Below are 27,445 nucleotides of genomic sequence, written 5' to 3' on the forward strand. Positions count from 1 at the left end.
TTATAACATAAGTGGTAATGTACGCCCAGCTATTATTTGGTGACATATAAACCACAAGAGAGCTAGCTTGAGTGATTTATCAGTGTAAAGTAGGGTGCACTTAAAAACATTTCTCTAATTTCTTTGGTTTCTCACATCCATTCTACATATATAGCTAAATTTGAATACATTTATTCTTCCTCATAAATCCAAATAGTTTGAAATCTGGAAGTGATTTTGAATGGATGATTTTGCCGGTTGGTTTGTACATGCAAGCAATGGCAAAGCGGTTTGTGTTTCCTAACTGCAGGTGGTACAATCTTATTATTTTACATGTGCCACAATGGTAAATAATAAGGCAGTAAGCGCATGTAGTTTATACAGCTGTGAAATTTTACTACTAAATAATAATAATAATAATAATAATAATAATAATAATAATAATAATATGTGCCTGATGCAGACTGCAACAGCTGAAGAGATAAACAAAGGACAGGCTTTAGCACTCTAAAATTGAAATAAAATCAATCTCAGTAATGAGCTGAATCATGTTTTCTTTTCCTGTCTGGAGAATGCCTTTTTGCTTGTGCCTAATCGGAGATGATGCACGTCTTGCAGTTAACCCACCCCCCCCCACTTGAGTCACGTTTGGTTTACTCTGATTAACACCTTCAGAGTTGGTTGATCATCTCTCGGATCTCCGTCTGTCTTTTCATTTTTTAATTACATGGCTATATAAAACATACCCAGCTACACTGAACTGCTGGGGTAGAAAAGCGACCCTAGAACTGACGCCTGTTGGGTGCGGACCATGTCATCTAGACGCCTTTGCTCTGCCCCCCCCCCCCCCCATGATACTAGTGGTCCGCTCTCTTCTCTGTGTGTTTAATTAATAAAGTAGTTTTGTTAGGGCCTGAATCCCGTCTCCGTCTCCTGCTTTGAGCCTCAAGACCAGGGGTCATTACAATATTTTATTCATGTATACCACTGTAACACTAGCCATGGAAGTCATTTTGACGGGTTGAGGTTTTCAAATTTAAATTACTCTGCGTGTCTGAAAGTTATGTGGTTGTTCGTTTATGGCTTTTCCTAAATAAATACCTTGACGGCGTTTGAAAGGCAGGATCACGAAAATAAGGAAGTTATAAGTCCACCCACCTAGCAACAAAGACGGAATTTTAACTGACTTTAATACATGTTTTTATTTTGAATATAACCTACAATATTCTTTATGTTTAATTGTTCATTTAAATACAGCGTTTTGGCTATGCAGATGTTTGATATGATGTGCTTGAATAAAACTTTTGAGTTGTATCAGATAGTTGTCTTTCATTTTAATATTGACGTTGTTTAAAATGTACCGTCATGACTGCTGGCGCTGGTTTTAGGTATGAGTATAACCGCGGCGGTTCTAGTGTTAACGTGGTAATTTATGTGGTGCATATGTAGAATAATATTGTCTGGCATCGAGTACTCAAAAGTTTTAACGCTCGAGTACTCGAGCACTAAATTACTTGAAATTCCCACCCTAGTGCAAATGTGAAGACTATTTATAATTGATAATACAATTCCTAGCAATATGTGGGTCTGGAACTTTTAAAGTCCAGAATGCCATCTGTGTTTTTAAGAGATATAACCCCTCAGATTATTATTATTTGTTTATTTAGCAGACGCCTTTATCCAAGGCGACTTACAGAGACTAGGGTGTGTGAACTATGCATCAGCTGCAGAGTCACTTACAACTACATCTCACCCGAAAGATGGAGCACAAGGAGGTTAAGTGACTTGCTCAGAGTCACACAATGAGCCAGTGGCTGAGGTGGGATTTGAACCGGGGACCTCCTGGTTACAAGCCCTTTTCTTTAACCACTGGACCACAGACCTCCTAAGATTCCAGACATTCTTTGAAGGTAGCACCTTTGGAAGGATGCTAGACCTAAGTGGATTAAAAATGGAATGAAACTCGTTTTTTGTCTGTTACAAAAGAGATTCCTACTGTGAAGAGCAATCAGTTGTGACTTTGTTAAACAAATTTAAATCTTCATCAGACTAAGTATTGAGCTTCAAACAAAACATTTCACACTTGTGACAATAAAATCCTAGAGACAGACATTGTTGAATGTGAATGTATTAAACAAATGCAACGCTGTTAGCATCATTTTAACTAATGCTTTGCAGCCACAGTTCTTATTTGAGCTTTAGCCTTAAATGAATATGTATTTTTGAGACGAACACCCAAGTACCTAATTTTCACTAAAGTCAGGTTGTACTTACAAGCCTTGAAAACACATTTCTATGACATTCTTCCAGCGTGTTGGGAGCAAACAGACGGCACACACGTGCCACTAACCCCTCCAGCTCATTCTCAGCATCTGTATAGGACCAGGATCTATTGTGTGTTAATTGTCTAGGCTACTAAGTAGACCAAGTTCAAAATAATAATCATTAAAATAAAATAAAATAAAAAACCTAAAATCATTTACTTTCAATTTAAAATAATCTTTTATTTACGCACCAATGTGTATAATACAGCAGTATGATTTATTTTGTGTTACCAGTACAAAAGAGTGCACTACATAGTCATTTGATTTTACTACTGTACTGTATATTATATAGGCCTACTTGTATTGTTTTTAAATCCGACACCTCCTTATGTCAGACAAACACATGTCCGGTTTAGCGAGGGACTACTGTATGATCATGAAAAACTTTTGGGGGGTGAAGATGGGGGCCCCACTATAAAATCTGATGGGATTAAACTGCCTTTCATTATATAACAGTATTAAAATAGGTAAAATGAAGATGGACTAGAATGCATTGTACAGATGACGTTTACATTTAACAAAAACAATGTTGGTTTGATTCTTGCACCCTTGCATGTATAGACGTTACCCTTCGGGCACACTTTGCTGCAGCAAACCACAACTCAACTGCTATTTTATTTGAAAAAATGTTGCACAACTCTCGCTAAGATGACGCAAATAATATTTAAATTAGTATATTGTGGCTCTCTTCATTAACATGTTTATTCTTAGTACATACGACAAAATGTGCACTTTGCGAATTGTCATAACCAAAATGCAAATTGCGGTATGTTTGTGCTGCGACTGGCTCATCTTAGTACATCTATCCCTAAATGTATTAAAAGTTTTACTTAAATCACTAAAAATTAAGTAATTTATCATTCAGGGAATTGATTAAAATTGAATTAATTAGAATGATAATTATGGGACTTGTATAATTTATTTTGGTACTGCATTGTGTGAAAATACATCAGAAAAATAGAAATGTAATCAAGTAAAAATGAATAACTTAGGAAAAGTTATTTCACAAAAGAGTATTTTTAACTGAATGCATTTTCTGTGATTTACAATCTTTTTGTTTGAATGATAATGGGCGTTATAAAATCACATTCAGCAATAAAATGAGCTTAAGCGGGTTGACAAGACGGAGATAGTTCAGCTGCGTGAGTTGAGAGGGTTGCAGAGTTCACAGGGTTGCAGCTCAAGCTTTACGGCTGACCAGTCGATTTGATTGGCTGTTTGGCTGTGTTCTGACTTTATACTCATGAACATGTATTTATAATAAAACAAATTATTACATAACATGCATAAAATGAAAAAGAACATGCAAAAATGAATTTCATACTTTGACAAAAGTATTTGGGCACCCTTACATTAGTATTTTGTGTGCCCACCCTTTACTTCCTTTACAGCTTGAAGTCTTATTTTGTATTGTGAAACCAGTTCCCGGCATCTTTCCTGTGAAATTTTTGCCCATTCTTCAACACATACAGCTTTGAGTTCTGCAATCGACTTTGATTTCCTTTTTGTAACATCAGCCTTCAAGTCAATCCCAAACATCTCAATGGTATTCAAGTCTTGGGACTGAGATGGCCAATCCATAACTGTAATCTTCCTTTTTTCAGAAATTCCTTTGTAGACTTCTCAGAATGCTTAGGGTCATTATCCTGCTGGAATACAAACTTCCGTCATATAAGCCTTCTAGCACTGGGTAACAAATGAGAGTGCAAAATATCTTAATAGTGCCTCAGGAAGAGAAACAAGCCCATATCATCACACAACCTCCACCATGTTTAACACTGGGCATGATGAACTTTTCTTTAACACTAGCACCGCCATAGCCGCTTTTTGAACAGCTTTTGCAATTCAAATTTAAATATATCTCGTGCATGTCCGTTCTTAAGTGTTACTAAATATTTGAATTAAATACCCAGAAGGTGTTTCAGCTGCAGAATCGCAAAAATGAATAAGTTATAAGCACTTGCTTCTTCAACCGTCAGACCCGCAATTTATGCGGCATATTGAAATCAATATAATATAGCCGACAATTTAACCTGGGCTTTGTAATAAAATCAACATCATTGTGAAATAACGTATTATAATTCTGTTGAGTGCTTGAAACACTGTTGAAAGTCATTCTACGCATCATATATTAGTATTATTATTTAGACTACAATTCTCAGGCAGAACGACTGTGCCACCCTGAGGGTGACGGTGCAAAAAAAATAAATAAATAAATTGTATATTCTAAGCTCTCTGCACAGATCAGTGACCATCGGGCCTGATGCTAAACGAAAGCCAGAGACTGTTGCATTTTACAACGCAACGAAGTACGGTGTGGATATACGGGATCAAAAGGCATGGCTGTATTCTGTCAAAGGTGGTACTCGCAGATGGCCTGTGGCTGTTTCTTATAATGTTTTGGACCCGTCAGCCATCAGTGCTTTGGTTTTGTACAAGGAGTGCACCGGCAACACAATCACTCGGAGGGGCTTCATTTTGCAGCTAGCCCTGGAACTACGGCAGAAACATTTTTATAAGAGACACGAAAGCCAGCTGGCAAATGCCCCTCAACCTTCAGCCAGCGCTGCGCCCACTGGCACACGGAATAAAAGACAATGCCAGGTTGCTAAATGCAACAAAAACATAACTTTTGATGTCTGCGCCCATTGTGAAAAGGCAGTCTGTAGCAAATGCACTGGTACAGTTGAAAAGTGTTTTCTGCGTAGATTGTACTTAGAAAGCTGTAATAGAACTCTGAACAGACAAACAGCCTTTGAACTCTGTTTCACTCAAAGTGCTTTCACGTTGAATAAGTTATTATATATTTTTGTTTTATGCTATTTTTATAACTAGTTATTTATGTTTTATAATTGTATATGTGCATACAGCTTTCTACACCTGTTTACACAGACGTTTATTGCATGAAGTTTATGTTATTACAGTTTTTCATGTTTATGTATATGTGCTCTTTTTGAAAAAGATAAGAAAAAAAGTTTAATTTTCAATGTAAATACGGTGTTTCTGCTCTGAAAATATTATGTATGATGTTCATAAATAAAAATATTTAGCTGTATCCGATTGTTGGTTCAGTTTCATATCAAAGCCATTTTAAAATGGAGCCGCACATTTTGTGGGTGCGGCGGTTGTATGTAGTCCGAAATCTCGACGGTTCAGTGTTAAATTCTTCTCCTCTCTTCCTCCAAACATATTGTTGCTTTCTTGGTGAAAAAAAGCTATATTTTGGATTTGTCAATGGAAAACTCCAATTGTCTTTTGTGTATTGTTTTTAACAAAGGTTTGTATCTTGTTTTTTGCCCATGGACATTCATCTTGTTAATGTATCGTTGAGTTGTTCACTCATGAATTTCTTGACCATCTTTTCTCAATTCTTGTGTCAAATCTTTCGTAGTAATCTGAGGATTTTGCCGGGCTGCTTGAACAATTCTTCCAGATTTTGCAGAAATCTTTCTTGGTCTTCCATATCTGGAGCTAGTTGCAGTAATTCCTGTTCTCCCGTGTTTGTCAATAATAACCCTTTTTCGTTTAGTTGTATCACTGCCATTTTGAGATTGTTCCTGTACTCTTTAGTTTTAACCATTTTTGTTGCTTTTTTAATCACAAATTTCCAATTTATTTTACAGCACTTGATGATTATGTATTTATATATTCTATAATTATCATCATGTGTTGGTTTTCAATCATGATAATTGTCAACAATTAGCAACAAATGGGTGTCATATGAAATATGTTGATTGCCCAAATACTTTTGTCAAAGTATGAAATTAGATTTTGTATGTTATTTTTCATTTTATGCATGTTATGTAATAATTTGTTTTTTTTTCAGGAAAAAGCCTATTGGTCACATCGGTGTATAAGATGCTCCCCCTTTTTAGGACCCCCTAAAAATACCTAGAAAATAGACTTATACAACTGTTTTTACAGTATATATATATTCAATGGCAAAAACTTTGTTAAAGTAACATTACGTTTTTGTTGCAAAAGTCCAAAAGGTTAGGAAATTGCAAGTTGAGGTAGACATGCAACCTTAACTCTGCACCCTTATGTGTATGTTTCCTGTCACACTTGACATTGGCAATGACATCACTAAGCACATGACACATTCTCCCCAAAGACACTGGGAAATAATAGTCCTTCTGATTGGCAACATGTTCAGTAACTGCATTAGCATTCCTACAATGAGTGTGTTATTAGCTACTTGCCTTACAGGCATCAAGCATTGGATGTCACAGAATTTTCTAATGTTGAATTCAGATAAAACAGAGGTTATGCGAGTGAGATCACAGAAGCAACTAAAAGGAAATGTGGAATTACATGAACTCGACCCTTGCAGTCTCTCATCAAAACTTAAACTAGAAATTAAGAGTTTGGGGGTCATCTTTGATCCTGATCTAACTTTTGAGATTTTGCTGTTAACTTACAAGGCCCTGAATGGATTAGCACCTAGTTATTTGCAGGAGTTACTGACCCTGTATCTTCCGAACCGCACTCTGAGACCACAGGATGTGGGGCTGCTGGTTATTCCTAGGGTCAACAAAAGCAACATGGGAGGTAGAGCTTTTTCTTGTAGAGCTCTGAAATTACAGAATGCTCTGCCTTCGTTTGTCAGGGAAGCTGGGACCGTTACAGTTTTCAAGTCAAGACTAAAATCGCACTTTTATAAAATTGCTTTCTTATCTTAGTGGGTTTTAATGTGACTTTAAAATTGCTGTTTTTGTATTGTGTATACTGTTATTTAAATATGTTATCTAAGTGGTCTGATTGTGGCATTTGTATGCATGTATGCTGTGGTACATGAAGCAGTGTTTTATGTCTCTTGTAAGCATAACATCCATGCATTACACCTCTTGTTTATGTACTTCATTGAGTACTGTTACATTTTCACAATGGTGAACTGCAGAAATCTGCAATTGTACCTAAATAGTTTAATGTCTTAATTGGCTTCCAGTGTAACAGTATGTTAGCAAACATTCATAGTCAACTGTAAAGTTTGAAAGAAGAATGGTTACTCACATTGCAAACATACACATACTGCAGAAAATGCAGTAACTATTTTTGCCATGTGAAACAGTGCAGTTAATACAAGAAAGCCAACGCTGCAGAATCCAGATACAGAAAAATATTGTTTGTATGAATATTGTTGACAGTTTTTGTTGAAATATTGCTCATTTAACATTAGTTCCAGTAATACATGGAAGGTCCCTAATTAATTCTATAGCACTGCTGTATTCTGAGTTTATTGGTTTTACTTAGAACACTGGTGAAATAATTAGCTTGACAGCAAACATTGTGGGAATGCTAATGCAGTTACTGAACATATTACCAGTCAGAAGGACTATAATTTCCCAGTGTTATGTCTGTATGGCCAGTCTTCGGGGAGAATTTGTCATGTACTTAGCGATGTCATTGCCGATGTCACCGATGATGTCATATGTGAAACATACACATAAGGGTGCAGAGTTCAGGTTGCGTGGCTACCTTAACTTGCAATTTCCTAATCTTTTGGACATTTGCAAACAAACCTTAACGTTACTTTAACAACGTTTTTGCCATTGAATTTCTATTGTCTTGCAGAAGGCATCCTGGAAAATCAAACAACCACATCTGCCACATAATGCAGTGATGAAAACACAACCTGAGACACTAAATAGCACAGAAGAAAGAGACACACACCAAGTATGTAAAAAAAAATTTAAAAGCCAGATTTATTGACGCTAAATCAAATGTGAAAAATGTTAATCTCTGCCCCTGAGGCTGTGTGGACAGCTACGACTGTACCTGAGGCTGGAGAGGTGTGGACAACAACGACTGTACCTGAGGCTGTAGAGGTGTGGACAGCTACGACTGTACCTGAGGCTGGAGAGGTGTGGACAACAACGACTGTACCTGAGGCTGTAGAGGTGTGGACAGCTACGACTGTACCTGAGACTGGAGAGGTGTGGACAGTTACGACTGTACCTGAGGCTGTAGAGGTGTGGACAGCTACGACTGTACCTGAGACTGGAGAGGTGTGGACAGTTACGACTGTACCTGAGGCTGGAGAGGTGTGGACAGCTACGACTGTACCTGAGGCTGGAGAGGTGTGGACAACAACGACTGTACCTGAGGCTGTAGAGGTGTGGACAGCTACGACTGTACCTGAGACTGGAGAGGTGTGGACAGCTACGACTGTACCTGAGGCTGTAGAGGTGTGGACAGCTACGACTGTACCTGAGACTGGAGAGGTGTGGACAGTTACGACTGTACCTGAGGCTGGAGAGGTGTGGACAGCTACGACTGTACCTGAGGCTGGAGAGGTGTGGACAACAACGACTGTACCTGAGGCTGTAGAGGTGTGGACAGCTACAACTGTACCTGAGACTGGAGAGGTGTGGACAGTTACGACTGTACCTGAGGCTGGAGAGGTGTGGACAGCTACGACTGTACCTGAGACTGGAGAGGTGTGGACAGTTACGACTGTACCTGAGGCTGGAGAGGTGTGGACAACAACGACTGTACCTGAGGCTGTAGAGGTGTGGACAGCTACGACTGTACCTGAGACTGGAGAGGTGTGGACAGTTACGACTGTACCTGAGGCTGGAGAGGTGTGGACAGCTACGACTGTACCTGAGGCTGGAGAGGTGGGGACAGTTACGACTGTACCTGAGGCTGGAGAGGTGGGGACAGCTACGACTGTACCTGAGGCTGGAGAGGTGTGGACAGCTACGACTGTACCTGAGGCTGGAGAGGTGTGGACAGCTACGACTGTACCTGAGGCTGGAGAGGTGGGGACAGTTACGACTCTACCTGAGGCTGGAGAGGTGGGGACAGCTACGACTGTACCTGAGGCTGGAGAGGTGTGGGCAACAACGACTGTACCTGAGGCTGTAGAGGTGTGGACAGCTACGACTGTACCTGAGACTGGAGAGGTGTGGACAGTTACGACTGTACCTGAGGCTGGAGAGGTGTGGACAGCTACGACTGTACCTGAGACTGGAGAGGTGTGGACAGTTACGACTGTACCTGAGGCTGGAGAGGTGTGGACAACAACGACTGTACCTGAGGCTGTAGAGGTGTGGACAGCTACGACTGTACCTGAGGCTGGAGAGGTGTGGACAGCTACGACTGTACCTGAGGCTGGAGAGGTGGGGACAGTTACGACTCTACCTGAGGCTGGAGAGGTGTGGACAGCTACGACTGTACCTGAGGCTGGAGAGGTGGGGACAGTTACGACTCTACCTGAGGCTGTAGAGGTGTGGACAGCTACGACTGTACCTGAGGCTGGAGAGGTGTGGACAGCTACGACTGTACCTGAGGCTGGAGAGGTGGGGACAGCAAAGACGGCACCTGAGGCTTTAGAGGTGGAGACAACTTTGAACAGCAGTGCTGAGGGCAGTTATTCATGTTGTTTGGCTCTGTCCACTCTCTCTAGAAAGGTCATGTAAGAATGCTGCAGGTTTTTAGGCAGTTTGATGCATTGTGTGCATTGCATATCATTACATTGAAACCATTGCCCATATTTTCATACCCAGGCAACACAGTGACCATGGCTGATGGTTTTCCCTTTGTGGAACACAATTGCCCGAGTTAAAAATGTTTTCCTATCAATTACAACTCTGTCATGCTTGAAATTGGCAAGTGCTGTATTAATTGCAATATAATATCATTTTAATAAACTAATAAACAATATGGGGGATAATTAATTCTGTGTTTGAATTTCAAAACAGCAGTATATAAATCTGGTGATATGTAGACTACGCTATAATACAACAACTATAATACAGATTAGGGATGCACCGGATCCAAGTTTTGGGGATTTGGCCGAATATCGAACCGAATACCGAATCTACAAAAACTGTCAAGAAAACTGAAGGAAAATGTTGAACGAAAAACAGACTGGCAGCTACTAACAAGGGGCGCGCACAATCTATAGTTTTGAGCTTTTTTAGTTAATATTATTTTTATTACCGAATGGAAATATATCCCTGAATAAGATTTTAGTTTGAAACGTACACAATTTACTGCTAGCCCCCTCCCCCCACAACAGAAATGTCAAAATACAGAACCGTTTACTTTACCTTTACAAGAAAGGAGAGCTGCATCTTTGCCATAACCCACTATTTTCTTTTATGACGTTTCAACCTGTGTCACCTGATCTGAGAGCTATGAGGAAAAATTACCGTGAGTGACCTGAATCTCACTGCAAAATAAAATTCCGGTTGATTTAAATGCACTGTGTGTGTAACACATATCAAAGAGGCTATGAAATAGTTTTAAAAATATTTTAATAACACACAGCAGTTCCCAAATAAATCAACTTGTATTGGCACATTATGATAACGTAATTTAATTTACTAAAGCATTTTGTGCAACAACGTCTTGCACATCTGACAGTTGTAAAGTTACTAAAAATATATATATATTTGTGTACCGATTATTATTATTATTTATCTCAGTATGATCTCTAGAACACGTTTGACAGACAAAGCAACAAAGCACAAAAGCCTACAACAGTTTGCAGTTACTATATATTACAGGTTTACTGCATGACTTTAGTCCATGAAAAGTGTCATGTGACTGCTGTGTTGCATACGGGGGGGTATGTTTACATTCAGCAGCTGCGTGACGTGTTTAGTGCGTGCGCCACCAGTAACTTAGGGAGTTGAGAGCTTCCACAGAGTTCATCAAACGTGTTCTTGTACCTGTTATTAAATACAAGTGTTACGTTCTATACCAGATTCGTGTATTTTATTTAAAGAACTGCACACATCGGAGGGATGTATTAAAATGGATGTGTGTTTGGGCGGATGTAGGATTCGGATTCAGTTCACCGAATCCTAAGTATTCGTCCGAATCCGAACCCTGCGCAAAAAGTAGGTATTCGGGCTGAATCAGAAACCGAATCCTGGATTCGGTGCATCCCTAATACAGATATTAATATACAAATATAATAAATAATATACATAAATAACACATGCACACGATGTCTAGGAGTGCAATATCATATCATTTTAATAAACTAATAAACAGTATGGGTGTTATTGAATCTGTAGTATTTTGTATTTAATTATATCCTGATGCAACTATCACTGACACTGTTATGTGCTCCATTATTGAATCGTATTTTGTCATACTTGTACTTGCTAGAACCAAAGTCATTGTATTTATCTTGCTCTTAACTGTATTATTACTTGTACTGTGATTCTTGAAATGTAAGTCGTCCTGGATAAGGGCGTCTGCTAAGAAATATATAATAATAATAATAATTAATTCCGTGTTTGAATTTTAAAATGGTGCTATATAAATCTGGTGATACGTTTATTTTCTAACTCAGCACAAGTGACATTCCAAATAAGTCATTTTTGGTAGGAATAAACATATAAACTGCATTCATGTCTACAAAATTATTTTCATTTCGGAATATTCTTTTAAAAACTGTAAACAGGAGCATGTTATCATTTATGTCTTGTTGTCAAACAACATTTTGTTAATGTTAAACTTCTTTAAATGTGGACCTCAGTACGTACCTCTGAAAGAAATCTGTACTGTAACCGTGTCGTTGCTTGCACCGCTGTAGCTACGTGCTAGAGGCTGCGTCCCCACCAGTTTAATTTAATCTTAATTGTATAATAAGTAACACTACATACAGGGTCACTTTCATTATTTAAAAACACAGAGAAGTTTTAATATTATTATTATTATTTATTTCTTAGCAGACGCCCTTATCCAGGGCGATTTACAATTGTTACAAGAGATCACATTATTTTTTACATACAATTCCCCATTTATACAGTTGGGTTTTTACTGGAGCAATCTAGGTAAAGTACCTTGCTCAAGGGTACTCCCGACCGTACCATAACAACAATAGTGAGAGGGAGAAAATGAAAATCGTATTTCCTAAATTAACAAATGATTATTAGTTTCCCCAGTGCTGAAGGCGCAAACACAAAAAACATTATCACTGATGACCAGTTTTAATCCAGACATAAATACAGATGTGACCCGTGTGTACTGAACTGTATATTTCATGTCTCCCTATTCAGTGCAATGGAAAATGACACAGCAGTGACATCTTTGGGGTTCAATTTCTGTAAAACTAGAACCCCCCAAAAAATATAAATACCCCGTTGCACATCTACACCTCCGGGACTATGTGTATGCTGAGTGTAGTTCATTAATTTGCTATACTTTTTGAGATACAAGTGTATAAAAAAAGCATCATAAAAAAGAAAAGAAAAACAACTGTTTCTTCACCACTCTGTATCTCAAAAAATATTCAACCAAATGCTACCCCATTCACAGGGTTTGATGAGCCTGCATATTGGTGGGTTTTTATATTTTATATTCTGGCCTGTGATTGGTTAAAACCTCATCTTAGGAGCAACAATAGATTTTACTGTTGCCCTAACATCCATACACCACCGGGCAACAGTCTCTATCTGTCATGTGACATGGTTCACATCACTGTCAGTCCTGCCCCTTTTCAAAGGAATGTCTTTCATCATCACTCCTCATAGCAAGAGAAAATGGCGAAATGTGAAAAAAACTGCTCAATAACGATTCTGTGACAAATGCTCAAAACACTAAAATGGTGATTAAAATGTCACAGTCGCTGTTTTCTGACTTTCTGAAATTCAAACAAATTCAACTCGATGAAAACAAATATGATGGGCGGGATATAAACTAGATTGTGCAGCAGTCACACCTAAGTCCCCACTTAGATAGGTAGACGAGAACAAACACACACACACACACAAATTATAAGTGGTAAAACTTGTACTTAGTAGAAATGATATTTTATATAATTTTGTGTGTGTGTGTTGGAAAGGTAACCAGACAAACAAGTAGCTAATGCGTGGCGTAATTCAGAATGTGCGTGACAACACAATATTCAGAGTCGATCTTTTCCTACAAGCAGACACGTACATTTAAATATCCCCTCCCCTAAATGACTATGAATTGAGTAATCTGCATTGGTACGGACGACTTTTTTTGCTAAATCAGAACTGTCATATTCTTGGTACCTCTAGTTAAAAATCTCATAAAATGCTTTCTTTTTAAATTCTCAACACAGTTGTATCAAGTCTGCAAGTTCCTGCGTGTGTGCTAAAGAGAGACAGTCCACTGCCACGTTTGTAGCCTACTTTAAATTACTTTACGATTTCAGCTTGAGTGCCTTTAAGTAAGATGACACTGGCTGCAACTCTATTGTCGTTTTTTTATACACAAATAAGCTTACTTGATTTGAAAAACGTCGTGAACGACACAAGCAACTTCTTATGCTACTTGTTTTGATTAAATGAGTAGTACTCAACAAAATATGAAAGCTGGACATTAATTTCAACAAAGAAAAACAACAACTTTTTAATGAAAAAAATATATTGTAGCCTACTTCAATAGCAACATTAGCCTGCTATATTATATAAACCAAAACAATAAAAAATAATAACAAGTTGGTTCTCTCTTGCCTTTTTCAATGAATATAACTTAATTAATAGAGAATAAAAACATACTAAGATAACAACTACCTAGCCTAAGTTTAATTAATCATTTTTGTAATCGACCAGCAGCTTCTGTTGCATACACATCGCTGATAATAGTGCAGACTGTGGGGCAAACCAATGTTCGTGCTGGCGTGCGTATTTTTTTTTAATCAATGTCGTCCTTCTGGAGTCCTCTGAATGTCTTTTAATTTGTTTGTTTTTTAAACCACTTAAATGCCACAAAATAACATTATTTTAAAATAAATTGATTGAACGCTTTTTGTTATTTCCCCCCAGTTTGGGTAATCCATTGCAAACACAATCCGTTATCACTCCGACAGCAGAATAGCTTAACCAATAGCAGCTCAAAGCACTCGGGCATCACATTTTCTGCTGTTCACGCAGGTGCACAGGGACGCAATACTAGAACACATGAGATGCTGGCTGGAAGTGAGGTGGGAGCAAATATGGAAGTTTAAGTCTGTAATAAAGTAATTGCTTGCTTTTGTTTTAGGGCATTGAAAAATGATAGATGCCTGACTCGGGCATGCAAGCAATTTTTTTACATGCCCCACTGAAATTTGTACATGCCCCGGGCATGTCGGGCAATATAATTTTCGAACACTGCTTGTGCATGTAAACGCTGCTATTTATAGTTAGAACATCAGTGCACAAGTCACTAAACACGTCCTTCAGAAATCTAGTTGGTATTGGATCCAAAGAGCAAGTTGCAAATTTCATCTGCATTACTATCAGATTTAGCTCTTGTACGTTGATCAAAGAAAATGAGTCCAACACTGATTAAACCAGTCTAACTGGCAGGTTTGAATCAGTCATGCCGTGATATTTGATCCCTAATATTCACACTTCGTAACTGAGGCCTCGGTATCAATTACAAGGGAAGATGGGGGATTAACTAGCCTCTCAATTGTTGAGAAAATGACCTTAGAGTTGTTCTTGTTTACCTCAATAAGATTAGAAAAATAAGTGCATTTTGCTGACCTCAAGGCTTCGTTGTACTTCAATAAAAGTTGTTTCAAAATATCATAATGGATTTGTAATTTTGTAGCTCTAAATTTACATTCTGCCTTGTGACGGTCTCTTTTCATTTGACAGATGGCTTTGTTAATCCAAGGGTCAATACGCTTTGAAAAAGCCATTCTAGTTCTAACTGGGGCCAGAGTCTCAAGAGTAGTTGCTAAATGGCAGTTGTATCTATCAACTAACTCATCGATAGATGAAGAGTTATCAGAAATGAGTGGTGATAAATGTACTATTTCTGAGAACTTTTTAACAGTTGAAAAATTAAGAACGCGTTTTTTAACAGTATGTACCACACTCTTTCTCTGTAAGGGAAAAATAGCCTCACATAAAATGCAAAAATGATCTATAATGGAAGAAATATTTTTTGTTTACAGTTATAATCTTTATGAAATATACTAACCCCCCTGCCCCGTTGAGCGTGCTTTCTGGAAAAAAGTATAATTCAAGGGAGAAGCCTCAATCAGGGAGATCTTATCATCCATACCGTGCCACATTTCAGTTAAGTGTAAAAAAGATTATACTCTACAATAAAATCATTCATTCTTTACTATTTTCTTGATTAATATTATTAGGAGCCCATGGTTTTAATTTCAGTGTTGTGAGAATGGTACTAACAGGCCACTGACTGTTTCCCTGTACTTGGTGGATTTGAAAACCATGAGATACTCAAGTCACACATTCCTATTTAAATTCTCAAGGTTAAAACTGTAGCCGCAGGTGCTTCTGTTTCAAATGAACTTGCTGAGGTTTCAGCTTAGCTGTCAACCCCTATTGTGTATCTACGGGAACCTGTGCACTCAGACACAAAGCCAGGAAACCTGGGGCTCATGCTAATGCTGGAATTGATGTTTCTATGTCAAAGGGTTACAGAACACCCTGCAGTGTTGACAACAAACGCATTACTTTACCTTTGCTGTATCCTGTACTGTATGGATGCATAATATTATGGTGATGTGATCTACACTTCTGTGGGTTGTATGAAACTATTCAGCAGCAATCAGGACCTCAGTGAAGGCATTTGATATTGGGAGCCCATCCAACCAGCCCTGAAGGCAGTGGCTGCATTGACCAACGTGACTAGCTACTCTCTCATGATGGATCAAGCCCACACATGTGAATGAGGCTGCCACCGTTAAACATGTAAACACCTCTGTTTAGTTTACAAGTAATACATGTTTAGAAAATCCATAAACTTATAAACTTCAAACTAATATTACAGAGCCCAAAATATAACTGACCAGACTCAACTTCCAAATGAATACTCAGAGGCTGGTGTGTGGGATATAAATGGCTTTGCTTGTTTATCTGGATGCAGTGCCAACATTTTCAAATCTTTTTTCCTCTCTATGAAGAAAAGGAAATGGTATAAGAAAAAAAAAAATAGTCAAACTAATATTTGATTTTATTTGTATTCTTAATTTGCTTGTGTATGTTACCTGTAGATTTACAGGATGTTTTATAAAAGTAAAACTTAATCACCAGCTGTTGTGTGCTTAAGATGGTATTTTATGTTAATTAGCCATGAGGTTTTCTGACTGCTCTGTATTCACCCACAGTAGAACATGTGTGCAAATAACTTTTCTTTATGTAACAAATGTGATGTAATGTTTAATATCCAATTGAAAGGTAATGTTTTTGTTTTTTTTATTAATTTAATATACCAGTGTTTTTTATTCTTGACAGGCCACGCCCATCATTTAAACAGTACCAGTTAGTATACTGCAGATAGTTTAGACGTCAAAAAAAGAGATGTGATAGAGTGCACAAATCACAAAAACCTTCAAAAAGTGAATTTTTCAACATAATCTTGAAACAGATTTCACAAATGTCAACAGAAGCAGAAATTGATATGGCATCCATTACACAACTAAAAGGTTTCATGAACCCTAGGTATGGGCTATCCTCAATGGCTTCACTGTGTTCTGTGCTGGTGGAGCAGAGACCAGGACTTTTGAATTTTATACAAACTAAATAAATAAATGTAGCGTTTGAAGCAGGACTTACTTGATATTGTCGAGGCGACTGGAGTCGGGCTTGAGTGCCGAGGTGTTTCGAATCATCTTGTGCAGCGTGATCATTAGGAACACCAAGTTCAGCTGCAGGGCAAAGGGCAAAGGTCAGTCACCCAAAACATTACATACAGTAGACATTGGGGAGAAATCCTTTTAGTATAAAAAGCAGGCTAAAAAGGCTGAGAGAAAAAATATCGACTGTAGAAGTACTCTTGCTGGGTAGCTTATGTGTCTGTTAGAACATCTTCATTGCAGCAGTGACACTGGAAAGGCAATGGTTCCAAACTGTCTAAGGGGCAATGGCAGCTATTCTGGAAGAACATTGGTAGACTGGTGCCACACTTAGTGGTAAAACATTTTATGTATTGTATAGTACCCAATTATTTTAGAATTTAGAATGTTGAGTAGTTCGGCCAGCTGCTTAACCCACAGGAGCACCAGAGCCCTACTGAAGACTGGCAACTTTGAACAGCCAGAAGCGTGCACTCCCCTGACTGTATGACTCATCCTTCACACCACATGGTGAGCCACTCAGGGACCCAAACACTGTACCAGTTTAAAAGGAATTCAAGAGGGTGTGACCACACAATACTATCTGCTGTTCAATGCAGTAACATGGCATTCAGTACAGACAGTGTGTCGCCATATAAGGACCACTGTGCAATATTTGTTTCAAATACGCTGGCATTTCAATTGGATTTCTAATAGTAATTTTTCCTAAGCAGTTGCGGAGGCCTAACTACCGTAAAACTTCAATTTCACGCCTCTGGCATTTGTTTACAATATTTGCCAGCAGACCCTGAGACCGGCGATTATTTGAGACCGGAGTTTATATTTGATCAATAGCTTCACGTGCTTCATGCGGTCATTGAGAAGCCGCTAACACATAACCCTGTAGCAACATTGTAACACAATTTAAATATTCCAGCACCTTTGTTAAAAGGTTGTGTGTCAGTGGGAACTAAGTAACAGTTTTGTTTTATAACAATATTACATTGTATTGTACACCCTCAAGTATAAAGCGAAAAGTATTATTAAAGTCTTTTTATATGCACTGGTTAACAAGGATACGGTATCATGGGTGGATCTGTGGGGGGGGGGGGGTTTGTCCTGGGGGTCCGGACCCCCCCCCCCCTTCAAAATATTGTTTACTTTAACGGTATGTTTAGTATCAGTCTTGACCCCCTATTATAATTATTATTATTTATTAATCCTGAGAGTCGCTTTCATCTCTGTCACTTATTAGCAGTTCATTACACTCAAGCTCCTCCTCATCTTCCTCAGCTTCAATGGCAATGACAGAGACCCGGCGTTTATTTACAATATTGTTTATTTACAATATTTGCCAGCAGACCCGGCGCGTATTGGAGACAGGCGATTATTTGAGACCCGGTAATTATTTGAAGTTTTACAGTGTTTAAATACACCTTCAAGTTAGTTTTAAAGGATTCAAAACGAGTCCCTAATACATTTTGGAATACAATGGATTTAAACAGAAGTTGACCATAAAGTGGTCCTGATATGGTAGAACATGGTCTCTCTGGTTCTGATAGGGTACCCTGGTTGAAATGGACTGCCAGCAGTGTGTGTCGTTTCATACCACTGGAATCCTACTGCATTACCCTGAAGATACCCTGGTAGAACTATTGGCAGAACAATGCAGTACCAGCAATGGCAACACAACAGATTTGAACTTTTTAGTGTGGCTTATTTGCTTGTTTGATACCTGGGTTGTTTTCATGGCATTTAGTGATCTTTTAAATCATTAACATTCATCCCACTCGATTGTAATTGGTAAAGCTCATTAAACACTGAATTCCCATAAAATTTGTTAGACTGAAATACATTTACATAGGATAAACGTCGGTAAAAACACTCTTCCACCAAACATAATCATTTAGAAATCATCTCTAGTCTGTGTAGTTTTTATACTTGCTGTCTGTCCCGTCTCCGTTCCGCTGTGAATGGCTAGGGGTTGCTGTCAGTCATCTCAGTGGTCCCATAATAGGCTACTGTAGTTTCACTGTCAGTCATTTCATCCTGTTTTGACAGATCTCGTTGACTGAAGCAGCGCTAGAATGCTCTCATTTAAGTGACTGTCAATCCCCAAGACCTGCACTGACTGCACTTTCATTTGCCAGCTACACCGCCTGTCATTCAAAGCACCAAGTTTGAAATTAGCGGGTTAAGTTGTAGGTAAGCTTTCGCTATAAGTGTATGGTGACTGGTTTGATATTAAAATGTGGTGCAAGAGGAAAGCACTTAATGAATATTGTGCACAATACCCTGACCGACGGTTGAAGTCTCACGGGGCAGGACGAAGCGGGTCCGTCTGCCTTACCTTCCAGTGACTCTGAGTCCAGCTGTGCTGAAGCAGGAGAGGGGCGGAGCTCAGACTCTGAATAATAAGTCCAAGTTAGTTCTGCTCAACAATCTAATGTTTTGTTCCGTGCATATTATTATTATGCTTAAAAGTCTGAGTAATACACTTTTATATGCTGTGGTTTCTGTGGTTTATTTGAGACAATTATTAAATGTATGTAGGATCTTTATCTATACATATAACTCTGCTGTGACCAAACGTTATTTCAAGAATGTTGGTAACCATGGTTATGTTGCATGTTGAATATGATTAAGGGGTTTCGCTAAATGAGACGTTTCTCAATGGCATAAAAAGTCTGTTTGTTTTTTTTAAAGCATAAAGGTGGATTTCTCCCATTCTCTGTTTGAATGAAAAAATAAAGATTGAAAACAAAAACGGTAAATTCTTTCAAAAATAAACACTGAATTGGCAAAAAAATAAAAATCGAATAGTAGCAAGTCTTGTTATAACACAAGTTTTATCATGATTGGATAGATTGTTTTCTTTCACACTCTACAAAAATTAAGCATACAAATCTGTGGTTTAACTATTATGTGATTGTTTAGTGTCATAATTAAACCAAATTGCCAGGCTCCATTTTGAAACAGCAAAACATCCTGATTGTGCTAACTTAGGGGTAGATGTACTAAAGTGTTGTGCCTGTCGCAATAGTCGCAAACCAGTTGCTAAAGAGTCGGAAGTCTTGGGTGAAATGTACTAAACAAGCGCAATGCTACTTTTTAGGTAATGCTTTGTGGCAGCAGTTTTTCTTTGAGCTTCAAGCTTAGATGAATATGTATTTATGGGCGTTCCTGTATACAGTACATTCTCAGAAAGGGGGTGGATAGTGCAAATGAGGGTTTTTAAATATTATAATGAGATGTAGAAAAAGCTGCCGGCAATTGCCGCCCCCTGGGAGCTCCCGTCCTCGGTCAGCAAAGGAATAGTCTCGACTCGAACTGGCTATAAGGCGCATCCTACACTCCACGCGGAGCGCCTTTACTGGATGCACCACTCGGGAGCCCACTCAATGCATTTTTAAGGCAAACACCCAAGTACCTAATTTTCACGAAAGGCAGGGTGTACTTACATGCCTTGAAAACTAATTTCTGTGACATTTCTGATTTCTCCAATGTGTTGGGAGCAATAGACTGCACACATGTGTCACTAACCCCTCCAGTTCATTCTGAGCACCTGTATAGGACCATGATCTATTCTGTGTCAATTTTCTAGGCTACTAGTAGGCCAAATCAAAAATAATAATAATTAAAAAAACAACAAAAAAAACCCACTAAAATCATTTAGTTTCAATTTAAAATAATCTTTTATTCACATTGTACACCAATGTGTACAATGCAGCAGCATGATTTATTTTGTGTTACCAGTAGGCTAAAGTACAAAGAAAGTGTGCAAGGGATTCATTTGTTTTTACTACTCTACTGTTTACTGTATAGGCCTACTGTACAGATTAATATTTTTACATAATGTAATGTGTAGGCTATCCAAAACACATTAGTGTTATTTCAGTGCAATGAATGTTAGCCTTTAGGCGTAATTCGGGGGATGCCGTAGAGGGCGCTCTCCCGCTTTGCGCTCCTTTTTTCTTCTTATCCTATTTCCTTTTCTTTAGCCTGTCTTACCTTCCCTCCGTGGCATCCTTCCCGCTAGCGTCCGCGATCTCTTCCGGGTGGAAGCTGATCCCAGTTCAGCCTCATTTAGTATTTCCAGCCAATCGCACAATGCAGCGCTCGCCACGTCAATTATTAGGGCATGGCCAGCACTGCTCCACGTATGTGTTATTGGCTGCCCCTCCTGTCTATCTCGCTCTCTTTTTCTACTTTAACCCAGCACTATTTCCGCTTCCTTGTCTGTGTTTGTTTTTTGTTCGTTTCTTTCACTGCAAGCCGTTTCTGTGTCTGCGCTCGCAAGATAGTATCAGCTATTTTCCTACCTGCTCAGTCTGCGCCGTTCAAAACGCACCGTCATTCTCAACTTGGTCTGCGTTTTCATCAGAAAGACTGTTTCATGTCACCGCTGCACTGCAACTGTTTTACACCGGCGCCTCACAGACCATGGTTACCACGGCAACGCCTCAGCGAGTGACTACTGGGAGTGGTAAGTTGCTACGGCGACCTGGCAGCTTTAACAGGCAATGAGAGCCTGTGCCACACGACTGCAATTTTCTGGCTCCTGCTGCAGCGCTTGCAACATGACAGCTTCAACTCGCCGAATTGTGACATCTAAATACTACAGGCTCCTCTTCTAGACCTACGTTAACTTACTTATATCATCACTAACTGTTCTAAAGCAAATGCTTAATACATAGACAAGGATTGTAATCGCAATAACCAAATATATGCTACCCTGCTTCACTGAAGCCAATAGTTTCAATTCCAATAAAAACCTCTAGATGGCAGCATAACACCACAAGCTCTACATAATTTAAGATGATTTGCTATCGCTGCGAATCTGGCACTCTCCAAACCTTCTATCAATTCCTGCAGTTCGTTGTCTTTTTGAGGGATTCTCAGTACCCTCCTGCCTCAACCTCTTTTTCTACATATATTAACTTGAATTTTTTTTTTTTTTTTTTCAAATCCAAACTCCTCCCCTTGAGAACCTTGTCATGAAGCCATGCTTATCAGCTTTCTGAGATGTTAAGAATCCACCGTCACATTAATTTACAGCTTCCCTGCATCAGGCCATTCCTGCAACCTTCTTGTTCCTGGATTTGCACTTCCTTATTTGCCCCCAACTTCATCAAGGCACTTAATATAACTTTCAAAGTCCATTTCATTCAATTTGAGCTACCAGTCACATTCGGAAACTATGTGCTACGATTATCAACATTTCAGTCAAGCGTCCTCGTATCCCGCAATGGACAATACACTCTTAGACTGCTCCTGATCAAATCAATAGGTTTTGTAGCAGCCTCCGAGCAACGCATTCCTATCCTCTCAGGTTCTGCAGCGGCCTCAGATCTATGCATTCTTCATTTCTGCCCAAAGGCAGCCCCATCGCCGACATCATCTAAAAACGCCTTAACTCTCAAATACCAATTTTCACCGCATTCAGCAGCTCTCTGCTCTCTACAGCAGGCCACTGCAGACTACTGACAGCATTCCATCGTTTACCCCTCAGATCTCTGCCCGTTCAGCAGATCTTGCCTCTACTGTTAATATCTCCTCATTACAGCAAATCTCGGCTCCCTCTTCAGATCTGCTTCTATTGCAGCATACAAAAGTGGCTTTAGTTTACTGTTCAAATCTGCAACTGCTCTCCTCCAGAGCTTCCAACACTCCAGCTTTCCTCCAATACCTGGATCTAATATATATATATATATATATACACGGAGAGCTTGACTTCCTCAGCAATTTAGTCATATGTCCGCTCATCCTTTCAGATACTACAAGCTTTAATATATGGTACGAGACTGGAAATCTGTTTGATTTATGAATTAAGGAGTTCCACTATTTGGAGAATGATTGGAGTTGTGAAACCCAAATCTCTGATTTATGAGTTTACCTTTTCCATTCCAAACAGACAAGATGGTAGCAAACCACTGATCAATCCCGTATTTACTAACACAGGATGGTTGGCATCTCAGCTCTCTGCCTTAGTTTTAAAAAACATCTCAGCAGTCGATTTCATATATTTGTTCAGGTCCAGCTGCCACCTCAGCCCTCATCAAACTCTGCAACACCAACATCTGCCGTTCAACTAAATACAACACTCTCCAACCTTCTGCAATCTGCTCATCACTACATGGCCACATTCTTAGTCCCAGCGACCAAATCTTCATTTACCTCTGGATGGAAAACATTTACAACTTTCTGCACTCAAAATACATCCCATTCTGATTTAATGAGCAACGGATTCTAGCCTCCATCGCCCATGCAAGGGATTCTCTTCACTTAGCCCCCTCTACCGTTAAAGCCTACATCTCCGGAATTTAGTATTTCTGCCGCCTCATCTCCGTCCCTTCTTCAACACTTCTATCCATCCCATCAGTTTGCTTGACACTCGGAGAGATCCTCAAGAGCCCCCCCCCCCCTGCTGCTCCCTCCTGGCTCCCTATATCAATAGACATTCTTCACTCTTTAATATCTACCCTCAGAAAAAGCTGCTCTGTCTATGCAATGACCTTACCTTGGAAGTACTATGTCTAACTGCTCTTGTGAAGCACTTCCTCTGCAGGATTCCTGAAGGAACAGAGTGCACCCTGTGAACTTACCGTGACAACACCTGTGATTTACCGTTTAAAAAAAAAAAAAAAAAAAAAAAAAAAAGCAAGAGTACCAAGACATCAAGGGGAATACAATGGATAGACTCTGACCGTTAAGCCATTTTCAACCATGAGGTCTTGTGAACCATTCCACGCACCCAGATACTGGACTTTGGCCAGCTGTAGTAATTTTACTACAGAACACTACACCTTGCAGTTAAAATAAAAATAAATAAATAAAATAAAAAAAAATAAAAAAATCAGGACTTCATCAGGACTTCAATACAGACAGTTACATCAAGATCCAGAAGTTCTGCAACCTGGTCCCAGGAGCAGACCCCAACCCTCGTCTCGTACTACCTTTCAGCAAAACAATATTCAACTGAATAACTCTCTCTCCGGCCTCCTTCAATCACCACGTGGATTCATGGAGAACGCTCTCGCCCCATCTACCGTTCCTCCTACTCGACTGCCTGGTCTTCATTTACTCACTTTTGCGAGTAAAAAATAAATAATTAAAAAAAAAAAAAAAAAAACGGATCTCAAACCTCTTTCAACCTACAGCACCTCCTCGCCTTCATCACTCACCTCAGGCTGTCTCTATGTTTAGCCCCCTCCTCTATTTAGATGCTACCTAGCGGGCATTCAGTATCAATTTCGCCTCCAATCTTTCTCCTCTCGTCCGTTCTAGAGATAGCGGATCTCTAGAGAGAACGCTCAGAGGTATGGAGAAAAGCCTGCTCCCCTCCTCTCCATCAAGTTAATCAATCTCTACTGACCTTCTCCTTTGTCTCATCACTGCTCTCTGGCAAGGATGCTTCAACCTATTCAACGACATCGTCATGGAAACCCTGTGCCTGACCGTCGCCTTTGGATTTCTCCGCTGTGCAGAATTCTCAACTCCATCAATTTCCAACTTCCCAGCTCTAGGCCTCAAGTGCTCAGATCTCTCTCAAATCCCCGGAAACCACTTTATCCTCCTCATCAGATCTTCAAAAACGGTCCAATTAAGCCGAGGATTCAGTATCTTCTGTCAGATCCCCTCTTCGACAGCTCCAGATCTATACTTACGAGTCACTGGTTCTCATCCCGTTTATGCACCCTCTCGTCACGGATCGGACTTTCTTCTACTATTTTTCCCCCCATTCATTCTGGATCGGAGCAGCTGCCTCCGCGGCTAGCGCAGGTATCAACACTTTGATTAAGTCTATGGGGCGCTGGATCTCTTCAGCTGTGAACTTTTATATTAGATCATCCTCTGCAGACATCGCCACAGCTCACCAAGCACTTGTTAGCTTGCCCGGAGTGGGGGGCGCCCTCTCCGCCAGGCCCACCAGAGGTTTCCTCCCTGCGGGGGGGTTTTTCCTCTCCACAGTGTGGATGGCTTATAGGCATAGGTTGTCTACTAACATCTCTTGTCTTTTCTCTTTTCTTCTAGCTTTTGTTTATGTGTGCGGCTCTGCGATCTCTTTTCTATCCCACGGTGTGGTTCTTGCGGGGAGCCGGGGGTCCTCTTTTGGGGGGAAGTGAGTCTCACTCCCCCGGCTGTCCGGGTCGGCCTCTCGTCTCAACCACTGCCGCCCGGCTGTTCCTCGCCGGCCTGAGGGGACCCCCGGCCACATCCTATTCTTCTGCTGCTTATGCGCTAAGCCTTCCAGGCCTCAACCTTGCTGTCCCATCTCCTCTCTTCTATTTCAGGTCCAGGACCATTTCAGCCCCCTCATGCAGTAGGCCGTGCCTCCACCTGCCGAGCGGGCCCCGACCGAGGGGGGGGGGGGTTTCTCTGTTTTCGTCTCTCCTAAACGGACCCGAGACACTTTTTCCTAAGCTCTCCACGCCGCCCAGCTGCCAGCTTAGCTGCCTGAGGATGCTGCACTGAGTTGCGAAGGATCTGTCCTTTTGTCCTGTTCGTCCCCTTCCTGTCTCTTGCTCCACTAAACGCCCAGCAGCCAGAGGATGCTGCCTGACCCGTCGGGAGCGAGAGTCAGTTTGTTGTATGTTATATGTCTAAACTTTGCTCTCTCTCTCACTTTTATGTCACCCAGCAGTCGGAGGATGCTGCCTGACCTGGCGGAAAGTGTTTATATCTAATCCTTTGCTCTTCTCATGTCTCCCTCTCTACGTCGCCCAGCAGCCAGAGGATGCTGCCTGACCCGACGAGAAGGGAAAACTCTTCATCCCCCCTATCTCGTCCTGCTATCAGTATCTAACCTCAATGTTACTAAGCACCATTCCCAAACTCCAGCCCTCAATCTCGCCATCCTTCAAACTCGTCTCACTCTTAAACTCTCAAATGTCTCACCCCTCTCAAGCCTCCTAAGCAACCGGAGAAATCCTCTCATCTGGTCTCATTCTTAATATCTCACTCCCAATTTCGCCTCCTCTCAAGCCCTCGTAGGCAACCAGTGAAATGTTAGCCTTTAGGCGTAATTCGGGGGATGCCGTAGAGGGCGCTCTCCCGCTTTGCGCTCCTTTTTTCTTCTTATCCTATTTCCTTTTCTTTAGCCTGTCTTACCTTCCCTCCGTGGCATCCTGCCCGGTAGCGTCCGCGATCTCTTCCGGGTGGAAGCTGATCCCAGTTCAGCCTCATTTAGTATTTCCAGCCAATCGCACAATGCAGCGCTCGCCACGTCAATTATTAGGGCATGGCCAGCACTGCTCCACGTATGTGTTATTGGCTGCCCCTCCTGTCTATCTCGCTCTCTTTTTCTACTTTAACCCAGCACTATTTCCGCTTCCTTGTCTGTGTTTGTTTTTTGTTCCTCCTACTCCCCTCCTCTGCTCCTTTCTATATCGCACTGTCCGCACAGGGCTCCCTCAGGGGGGGAAGTGAGTCTCACTCCCCCGGCTGTCCGGGTCGGCCTCTCGTCTCAACCACTGCCGCCCGGCTGTTCCTCGTCGGCCTGAGGGGACCCCCGGCCACATCCTATTCTTCTGCTGCTTATGCGCTAAGCCTTCCAGGCCTCAACCTTGCTGTCCCATCTCCTCTCTTCTATTTCAGGTCCAGGACCATTTCAGCCCCCTCATGCAGTAGGCCGTGCCTCCACCTGCCGAGCGGGCCCCGACCGAGGGGGGGGGGGGGTTTCTCTGTTTTCGTCTCTCCTAAACGGACCCGAGACACTTTTTCCTAAGCTCTCCACGCCGCCCAGCTGCCAGCTTAGCTGCCTGAGGATGCTGCACTGAGTTGCGAAGGATCTGTCCTTTTGTCCTGTTCGTCCCCTTCCTGTCTCTTGCTCCACTAAACGCCCAGCAGCCAGAGGATGCTGCCTGACCCGTCGGGAGCGAGAGTCAGTTTGTTGTATGTTATATGTCTAAACTTTGCTCTCTCTCTCACTTTTACGTCACCCAGCAGTCGGAGGATGCTGCCTGACCTGGCGGAAAGTGTTTATATCTAATCCTTTGCTCTTCTCATGTCTCCCTCTCTACGTCGCCCAGCAGCCAGAGGATGCTGCCTGACCCGACGAGAAGGGAAAACTCTTCATCCCCCCTATCTCGTCCTGCTATCAGTATCTAACCTCAATGTTACTAAGCACCATTCCCAAACTCCAGCCCTCAATCTCGCCATCCTTCAAACTCGTCTCACTCTTAAACTCTCAAATGTCTCACCCCTCTCAAGCCTCCTAAGCAACCGGAGAAATCCTCTCATCTGGTCTCATTCTTAATATCTCACTCACAATTTCGCCTCCTCTCAAGCCCTCGTAGGCAACCAGTGAATTTACATTTAAAATGCAATGAGCACTATACATGTACAGTGCCTATAGTAAGTATTCACCCCCCTTGGACATTTTCACAGCTTGTTGTGTTACAATCTGAAATCTTGATGCATTTAACCTACTCAACACTTTGAAGAGGCAAGAGAATTTTTATTGTGAAACAACAGTTAATGAAAAATAAAAAAACTGAAATGTCTTGGTTAGATAAGTATTCACCCCCCTGAGTCAATACTTGGTAGAACCACCTTTGACAGCAATTACAGCTCATCAGGTTTGCACATCTGGATCATGCAATATTCGCCCATTCTTCTTGGCAAAATTGTT

General features: G+C 40.7%; 1 protein-coding gene across 6 annotated transcripts in view; it reads right to left on the minus strand.

Moving 5' to 3' along the window:
- LOC117965547 (adhesion G protein-coupled receptor L1-like) overlaps positions 1-27,445 on the minus strand; it is a 270,259-nt gene that overhangs the window by 39,510 nt on the left and 203,304 nt on the right. For all 6 annotated transcript variants that reach the window (XM_059007937.1, XM_059007934.1, XM_059007938.1 and 3 more), the window contains one exon: positions 16,814-16,905. In XM_059007937.1, the coding sequence (XP_058863920.1) occupies positions 16,814-16,905 (92 nt within the window). The remainder of the gene's footprint in view (positions 1-16,813; positions 16,906-27,445) is intronic.

Source organism: Acipenser ruthenus, chromosome 36 (genome assembly GCF_902713425.1).
Source record: "Acipenser ruthenus chromosome 36, fAciRut3.2 maternal haplotype, whole genome shotgun sequence".
NCBI classification, from domain to species: Eukaryota; Metazoa; Chordata; class Actinopteri; order Acipenseriformes; family Acipenseridae; genus Acipenser; species Acipenser ruthenus.